The 8,634-nt window shown below is 33.0% G+C and overlaps 3 protein-coding genes across 3 annotated transcripts; 2 read left to right on the forward strand and 1 right to left on the reverse strand.

Annotated features, from left to right (window-relative positions):
• Positions 1-3,954: 3,954 nt before the first annotated feature.
• On the forward strand, positions 3,955-5,187 carry LOC119640611 (glyceraldehyde-3-phosphate dehydrogenase). Its single transcript, XM_038038779.1, has one exon. It carries the CDS (start codon positions 4,068-4,070, stop codon positions 5,067-5,069), a length of 1,002 nt encoding a protein of 333 aa, XP_037894707.1. The 5' UTR covers positions 3,955-4,067; the 3' UTR covers positions 5,070-5,187.
• A 977-nt stretch (positions 5,188-6,164) lies between these two features.
• LOC119644580 lies at positions 6,165-6,918 on the reverse strand. Its single transcript, XM_038044177.1, has 2 exons — positions 6,650-6,918; positions 6,165-6,586 (listed from the first exon to the last, which is right to left on the reverse strand). The coding sequence occupies exons 1-2, from the start codon at positions 6,884-6,886 to the stop codon at positions 6,401-6,403; spliced, it is 423 nt and encodes a 140-aa protein (XP_037900105.1). The 5' UTR covers positions 6,887-6,918; the 3' UTR covers positions 6,165-6,400.
• Positions 6,919-7,116: 198 nt separating this feature from the next.
• LOC119639306 (nucleic acid dioxygenase ALKBH1) lies at positions 7,117-8,394 on the forward strand. Its single transcript, XM_038036611.1, has 3 exons — positions 7,117-7,234; positions 7,303-7,847; positions 7,903-8,394. Exons 1-3 carry the CDS (start codon positions 7,130-7,132, stop codon positions 8,309-8,311), a joined length of 1,059 nt encoding a protein of 352 aa, XP_037892539.1. The 5' UTR covers positions 7,117-7,129; the 3' UTR covers positions 8,312-8,394.
• The last annotated feature ends 240 nt before the right edge of the window (positions 8,395-8,634 follow it).

The following is an 8,634-nucleotide window of genomic DNA, read 5'->3' on the forward strand; positions in this document are numbered from 1 at the left end:
ATTCATTCTCATTTAAACAATGTAATTAATTGTGCGTTAACAAAAAGCATTAAAAATGATTTAATGATTTTTCTTCCATTTTGCACACTTTTCAATCGCGCCTGATTGCACTGTTCACCTATACAGGTATATATAAGAGGGGAGAAAGCATAAGAATAAGCCTAAGAAGGAAGTAATCGGAGAAGGGGGAATAAGAGGTAGTGAATTTCAAAGTAACAAAATATTTCATAGTTATTTCTAGTCTTCGAGACAACAAAAATTGAAATGTCGAATGAGAAAAGCTCGCAGCGCAGCAGAGCATAGCGTAAAGCAAAAAAAAAAAAAAAAAAAGACAGGTACAAATTATTTAATCGAGTAGTTTATTTGAACGAATTTACTCTAATCTAAGATATTGAATTAGCGAATAATCGCAAAAGCGCTTTCCCATGTATGGATTATATGATCCGTAGTTTTTCAATCGCTTCAAGACAAGATTTTAACCAAATACTAAAAATAAAATCATTAAGAGGCGAATAATAATCATTAAAGCGAATGAATAGTTATAAAATGTCGATATAAGCGTGCTTGCATGCTCGTGTGTATATGCAATTGAGATTTACTCCACATTTTACTCGTAACTTTAAATGTCAACTTTAGAGTATCGGATCAATAAATCTTTTATCAGGTCACAAAACTGAAAGACAACAATAGCTGCATCTTTTCATCTCGAGTCTGTGCAATAATGGTAAACCTGTAGTAAAAAAGGAGATGAAAAAATTTTCTCGTTAATGCAGACATAGCATATAATGTTATGTTTCGCAATTAATCAAACCCTGGTACGTAACATCTAATGCCAAAAAAAAAAAAGAAAAAAAAAAAAGACATACAAGGATATGCTAAAGAATATTTGTTATTTATTATTCATATTTCGATGGAATTATAAAAAATAAAAGAATAGCATCAACAAAAAAAAAAAAAAAAAGAAGAATAGTAAAACTGTTTTGAATATCAAAATGAAGCCTTTTTTTCAAGATTTATATGTGAATTCTGTACACGTAGAAAACTCTCAAAACAACTTTTTTTAAACTCTAGTTAGAATACAATGAAAAAACAAACACTATTTTAATAATGAATATACTTACAAGCAAACGTTTGTGCAACTCAGTAAAATTTTATAAAAAAATAAAAAAAACAACTATTAACTATTTATAAAAGAAATTTAGCTCAAAATTCTAAAATACAAAACACAATTTCAACGAACTATTTGTTTGAAGAGAATAAAAAGAAAAAGGAAAGAGAAACCAAAAAACAAAAAAAAACTCAACATTTGTGATCATTTAAAGAAAAAAAATGGAAAAAAAAAAACAAAACAAAAACTGAAAAATCAACTTTTTTATATATCCGCCACCGAGGAATGAGGGTACACTGAACTTGTACTTGCGAGACTAACTTCCGATAATACATATCACAGACCCCCTAAAATATATATAATATGTTGATTAGGATAGCACTCCACATCCACGAACTAACCCATATCTATCCGTCTGTCGGGCCATCTATCTATCGCTTGAACGTTGATTAGCCCGAGCAAGTTTAAAACTTAATCGCAGTCCGCCCTTAAAAACACTCGCATGACAACCTACAACAACCTACGAGAAATACAATTCGTAAACCTTAGATATTATTAATCTTAAATATATATCGGAGATATTTTAAAAATTCAATGCAAAAATTGTCAAATTACAAACTTTAATACATTAATTTTAGGTGGTGGGTACTAAATATTCGTCCCGGGGCGAATTTTTTTTTTTTTTTTTTCATTCTTTTTTATTTACACACTACATAAATATCAGTAAAATTGAAAATTAATTATCTCAATTATGAATTCGTAAAGCATTCTCCTAACTAAGATGTGGGCGGTCAAAAAAAAAACGAGAAAAAATTTTTTCATGTATACAAAAAAAAATAAAATTGATGGTAAACTTTAATTCATAATTGTTAATTATTTTCTCGTAAATATTAAGCAAATAGAAAAAAAAAATAAATAAAAATTCATTAATAAATGTTTTAATAAAAAAAAAAAAAAACACTTGAAAGGTTTCAAAAATGAATTTCATTTCCAAGGTACTCTTATTCCTCAGATAAAGCATTCAGTTTTTCACACCAACTGTAACTAGTATAAAACAAAGGGAAATTAATCCCTAATAGTGCTAGCGCAAGTGACGGCAACTGTGTTTTGCGTTCATTTCGTAAACTGTTACCTCTATAGATAAATCTGTACAAACAGTCTGGTAATTTTTTAAATGTAATTCGAATAATTTTCTATATGCGCACATTTGCAAAGGTTTTCGTAAATTGACAGATCGTCAAAGCAATTTGATTTAACAGAATTAATTATTAAACTCCATGGACATCAGTAAGCTCATAAGCTCATACTTGATTAAAATATCGGCGCATCCATCTGCTTTACGAATAATACGAACAACAACGTTTGTGCTTTTGTGCGTTTAGAGAAAAATTCCTTCAAGATCAGTATAAGGAAGTCATTAAACTATTCGGTAAAATCTACATATATTATCTCTTTCCTACTTTCCACCTCCTTTGATTGCTAATATTTCTCACTGAATAATGTTTATTATAAAGTCTTGTATAATATTATGAATATCGTTTAATTCGTTTTTTAATATCGTTTTTTTGAATTTTTAATTTTTTTGCAACAAAAAAAAAAGCAAAAATTGCAAAAATTGTACATAAAAAAAATACTAATAAATAAATAAATATATTGTAAATAAAAAAAACACAACGTTTTTACTTCAAATGTGTATAAATTTTTTTTTTAATTAAAAGATTACATACATACTTATATAAAACTCAAAAACCAACAATCATAATAAAAACAAACGAAAGCAAATTTTTTTAAGTTATTAGGAAGAATTTATGAATTATGAAGCACAATAACAACTACAGTGATTGATAGAGAAGAAATCGCTCTAAAAATTTAAGAAGGTAAGTAAAAACATGGAATTACTAAAGAGAATCTGCTCTCTTTCTAGTGCATAAAAATTTGCGGATTTAAAGAGCGCTTTAAGCAAATACAGAGAGGGAAAAAATGAAATAATATTGAAAAATGTGAAGAATCAGTTAATCAATACTTTGGCCGAGAAAGGGTTAAATAAGTGAATTGAATGAAAAATAATTAGCTTTAAAATTATTATTATTATTAATTTCGCCAGAGAAATAAATTCTAATACTAAACTCTTAAAAGTACTAGCATCTAAGGCTATCGGCTTTTTTATTAAAAACTCTACCGCACTTGAGATTCGAACCCACGATCATTGACATGCTAGTCGAGATTCCTCACTTTCGGCCACTCAAGCGGATGAGCTTTAAAATATGAATGTTACAGCGTCCACGATGCGCTTTTGTTTTCTTAATTCTTAAACTTTCCTTGAAAGTAATCGTACTGTTTCTTCATTAATTCTACTCATTCTTCATCTTTCTATTGGATTCATTCTACTCGCCAAGTCGCTAAATCGCTACCTATAAAAGGACCGCTACTCTCAAATTCACATAATAAAATTCGACGAAGATCTATTAAACGTTTCCGTTAAGTGGTAATTAACTGCCTATGTGCAAGCTTTATGTATGAAAAATGTTTAATCAGCTAGAAGAGTTTTGTAAACGAGTAGCATTTTTAAATAAACTATCGGCCGATATTACCAACTGGATCTATCTATGTTTAAATCATGTAATTTATCGCTACCTAACGTTACTTATTAACAAGTTGACTTGCAATCAAGCCAAACTAATCGAACAGCTTATGACTAAACGATTCGTTAAAAAATTTCCATTGAATCAGCTAGCTGTACCGCTCTAACAATAGGAAATTGTCAACCGGTTAGGAAATTTTAGTAGATAGATAAATGATTTGCCCTTCATATGACATTGAATAAGAAACTGAATAGTGAACTTATTGTAAGAATTGCACAGTTATTCTCTGCAAGCATATTGTGAGGTGCGGTTGTAATTGCGTTATTAATCTTTTCAATTTTGTTACATCTAAGATTATTAAATAGGATAACACAAATATGTCTAAAATCGGTATTAACGGTTTCGGTCGCATTGGTCGCTTGGTGTTGCGTGCCGCATTAGACAAAGGAGCCGAAGTAGTTGCTGTTAATGATCCATTTATTGATGTCAACTACATGGTGTATTTGTTCAAATATGATTCAACTCACGGTCGTTTCAAGGGCACTGTAGCTGCTGATGGCGGTTTCTTAGTGGTAAATGGCAAAAAAATTACCGTTTTTTGTGAACGTGATCCTACTAATATTAATTGGGCCAGCGCTGGCGCTGAGTACATTGTCGAGTCCACCGGTGTGTTTACCACCATTGATAAAGCGTCGGCTCATTTTAAAGGCGGTGCCAAGAAAGTTGTCATTTCAGCGCCTTCGGCCGATGCTCCTATGTTCGTGTGCGGAGTTAACTTGGGGGCTTACTCTCCGGACATGAAAGTGGTCTCAAATGCTTCGTGCACCACCAATTGTTTGGCCCCCTTGGCCAAAGTTATTCACGACAATTTTGAAATTGTTGAAGGTTTAATGACCACGGTACATGCCACGACCGCTACTCAGAAAACTGTTGATGGGCCATCCGGGAAATTGTGGCGTGACGGACGCGGTGCCGCTCAAAATATCATTCCCGCTTCTACCGGGGCCGCGAAAGCCGTTGGCAAAGTTATACCTGAATTAAATGGTAAACTTACTGGTATGGCTTTTCGTGTACCCACACCCAATGTCTCCGTGGTCGATTTGACTGTGCGATTGGGCAAGAGCGCCACGTACGATGAAATTAAGGCAAAAGTTTTGGAAGCTTCTCAAGGCCCAATGAAAGGCATTCTTGATTATACCGAAGAAGAAGTAGTATCCACTGATTTCGTTAGTGATACTCATTCGTCGGTATTCGATGCCAAAGCGGGCATTCCTCTTAATGATAAGTTTGTCAAATTGATTTCGTGGTACGATAACGAATTTGGATATTCGAATCGTGTAATTGATTTGATTAAATATATGCAAAGCAAGGATGCTTAAATAAAATTTCGAGTCTAATCAACAAAAGGGAAATATTGCTGTTTAACGCACAGAAGCTGAGCATTTACAAAAATGGAAATGAAACTGCCTGCTACTGTGACTCTCACCATCCACCCATCTTAATATTTTTTTAACAAAATGGGAATTACCATACATATATAAATATCTTTTAACTTTACTTATTTTTTTTGTGTTGAAATGTCCACAAAGATATACGAATAAAATAAAAAAAACACACAAGTTCTGAAACATTTCCAAATAAAAGCGGTCATCTCATATAATTTTACTTTCATTTTGCTGACAGAAGAAAGGAACGAAATGAGAAAACAAATTATATAATGTTAATTTAGGAATATTCTAAGGCATTGATACAAATAGAATGTGCTGTGTATCCAGAGACGAACTGAACAATACACGGCCACGGACTCATAGAGATTCATTAATTGGGCTTCATATGAATACTTGACAGGAAATATTCAAACTTCAAAGGTCATACCTGCCTGCAGCAAATCTCAATTACAGCGGAGAGAGATAAAAAACCCATGCATAAATTTGGTTGATTTGAGGAATTGTCAATAGAAGTATACATGTTAACATGATTTGAAAATATTATTAGTTGATCGCAAAATGAGCGTTTTTTCCAGGTGTTTGAGTTTAGAATATTTGGCTGAGAATTGGTTTTCCTTCTTGGTTTCACGTATCGGAAAGAAATGTTTACGCATTACGAATATATTAGTGTTGACAATGGGCAATGGACGTGCAAAGCATAACCACGCTACCAAGAGTGAAAGTGCTAACGCGATTATCGAACGCGGTTTAAACATTTCTACATATTATATTTTATTTATTTTTTTTACGATTTTTTTCAAACCGAAATATTATGACATTGCACATGATTGTAAGAAATGAATTGATTTCAAAGAATATGATGCTGGAATTTTGGCCAATATTTTAAAAGTATGTTCGATCCATTCTATTTTTATTTTTGTAAAAGGAAGAAAAGACTTTTTTACAAACTCACAATAAAAATCAAACCATTTATGAAAATTATTCGTTAATCGAAAGCCTGCGCTTCTCGGCCAATTATTATTATTCATAACGGTTAAGCAAACGATTCGAATCCAAGCGGTGTCCAAACTTTTGCGTAGTTCCGCGTGAATGCAAATTACCATAGCCTCATTGATTTTGGGAAATATTTTATTTCATCTATATAACATAAAATATATAAACACTTCAGTCTTCTTAAAATGACGACAAAACAGCCCTTGCAAGTCGTTGTCTCTAATAATTAATTACATTAGGGGGTAATATCGTTTACTATATTTGTTTTTTCATTCCTCCATTTTGGAATCTTCCTGGGCATCCACAATTGGCCTATCGTATATATGTAGGCCATGTTTGATAAAACGTGCAGCAGCGGATTTATCCACTACGGGACGTATAGTTTTATGTTCATAAATTTCCTTATCCCTTAAAATGGTCTGACGCACACGTGCTAGTTCAGCTTTGATTGCGTGCTGTCAACGAATAATATAAAAATTACTCATAAAATAATGTAATTTTTGATTTGCCATTCTTACCTCATTTGCATCTTCGCCTTGCAATTTAACATGCATCCAAAACAATGAATTAGTGCAATAAACCACATAATTATCGAATTTCACCTTATCTTCGGTGGCCAGATGCTCATAGTTCTCAAATTGAACGGCGGCTAATAAAGATTTTTCAATTTCATCCAAACTCTTATCGAAATTTTCAACAATTTTAATAAGTTTTTTATCATTATCTAGTTCGCAGTAATCGCGCGATATGGACATTTTATTACTTGATACTTCACTTCACTTCACTTACTTCACTTTAATAATGAATTAAATTATTTTAGAGATTAATTTCGCAATTTTTATAAACAACCAGCGATGCTCAGAGACGATTAAAAGAGATGACGATAGTGACAATTACGATGGACACGACGGACTTCTCCCTCACAAAAGAAAAGCTATCAGGTTATGCTAAGTGTTTTAACTAAAAGAAGAAGAGTTTTATTTATTTTTAATGTTGTAATGTTTAGAGAATATTTCAAATACTACAAATCCAAGTGGCCAATACCTGATTTCAAAAATGTTATCGATTTTCGAGAAACTAAGAGAAGAGAATCCGAAAAGGAGGTTACAAAATTTTAAACATCTCTTATATCATTATCGATATATAAGTTCTGCACTTTGAAATGATTTAGGTATTAATATCAAGGGTTCCTTTAAATAAGGATTATGTTAATTTTGGATTACCATTAGGCGTGCAACCGATATGCAATTGGCAGTGTTATATTGTACCAAAGCATCCGGGTCTAATAATGATACGGAATGCTTTTACTGCACAGGGGCAGCGTTATTGGATGGCTCGTTGTTTAAAAGACTTTCCCAAGCATCCCAATCGTGTAAATCTCAACGAGAGTCTTTTCTCCCGCGATGCTATAGAAGATTGGTGGTCAGCTTTACAACAGTGCTGTCATAAAGATGATGTTAAGCGTTTAAAAAATGCCATGCGTTGGAGTACAATGGGCTATCAACATAATTGGGATACTAAAGTGTATAGTGAACAATTCCATAGTAATTTCCCAAAAGATTTGGAAAAAATGTGTAACTTCTTTGCACAAATCTTGGGCTACAAGACATTTGAAGCTCAGGCAGCCATAGTAAATTACTATCCCATTGGTAGCACTTTATCGGGACATACGGATCATTCAGAACCTAATCAAGAAGCACCTTTATTTTCGTTTAGGTCTGTTGCAATACTTCCTTTGACACAATATGTTTATTTTAAAATTACGTTTCAGCTTTGGCCAAACAGCCATTTTTCTCATAGGTGGTTTGACACTTCAAGTGAAACCCACCGCTTTGTTCCTAGAGAGCGGAGATATTTTAATTATGACATGTGAATCCCGACTTTGCTATCATGCGGTACCTCGCATCATGAAAGCCCGTGATGAGCCGTGGAATGAGTACATAACATCAAGTCCTTCGGATTTACTAAAACAAACTGCCGACCGACGAGTACACAAGGATTTTGCCCAAGTAAAATGTAATGACACGGAATTCGTACAATGTTCAATGGACCTTACGCTATACGAACGAGTTTGTAATGAAGCGTTTTGGCTGCCCTACAAAAATTATCTTCAAGATTCTCGTATCAATATCAATGTGCGACAAGTTCTTAATGGAGGTGAAGAAACATTAACGCAATAAACTTTTATAAATGCAACATATTTTCAACTAAGACGGTTTATGTTTATTAAAATAATGAATCTAATTGCAAACATGATCAAAATAATTATACATTAATTTTTAAACACCTTAAACTGCACACCGGACAGCATGTACGGTCTGTATAAATGCTGTGAATGCGTTGGCACTAAATTGCACAATGCTAACAAATCGAACAGTATCGCTCCAACTACTACTGGCCAAAGCAGCGCGTTGAATGCACGCTCTTTGGTCCTCTTGCCCGATGAATCTTCCTGCAATCGGAACAATGCTTTATTATTATGAGAAGTGTATTTGTGGCGGAA

This window comes from Glossina fuscipes, unplaced genomic scaffold, assembly GCF_014805625.2.
Source record: "Glossina fuscipes isolate IAEA_lab_2018 unplaced genomic scaffold, Yale_Gfus_2 0, whole genome shotgun sequence".
In the NCBI taxonomy this organism is placed as follows: Eukaryota; Metazoa; Arthropoda; class Insecta; order Diptera; family Glossinidae; genus Glossina; species Glossina fuscipes.

Excerpts from the sequence above, each read along its gene's own strand:
- LOC119640611 (XM_038038779.1), top strand. The coding sequence starts at position 4,068 with ATGTCTAAAATCGGTATTAACGGTTTCGGTCGCATTGGTCGCTTGGTG.
- LOC119644580 (XM_038044177.1), bottom strand. The coding sequence starts at position 6,886 with ATGTCCATATCGCGCGATTACTGCGAACTAGATAATGATAAAAAACTT. Across the intron at positions 6,587-6,649 it reads AAGGCGAAGATGCAAATGAG|CACGCAATCAAAGCTGAACT; the intron begins GTAAGAATGGCA and ends ATTCGTTGACAG.
- LOC119639306 (XM_038036611.1), top strand. The coding sequence starts at position 7,130 with ATGTTTAGAGAATATTTCAAATACTACAAATCCAAGTGGCCAATACCT. Across the intron at positions 7,235-7,302 it reads GAAGAGAATCCGAAAAGGAG|GTATTAATATCAAGGGTTCC; the intron begins GTTACAAAATTT and ends GAAATGATTTAG. Across the intron at positions 7,848-7,902 it reads GCACCTTTATTTTCGTTTAG|CTTTGGCCAAACAGCCATTT; the intron begins GTCTGTTGCAAT and ends ATTACGTTTCAG.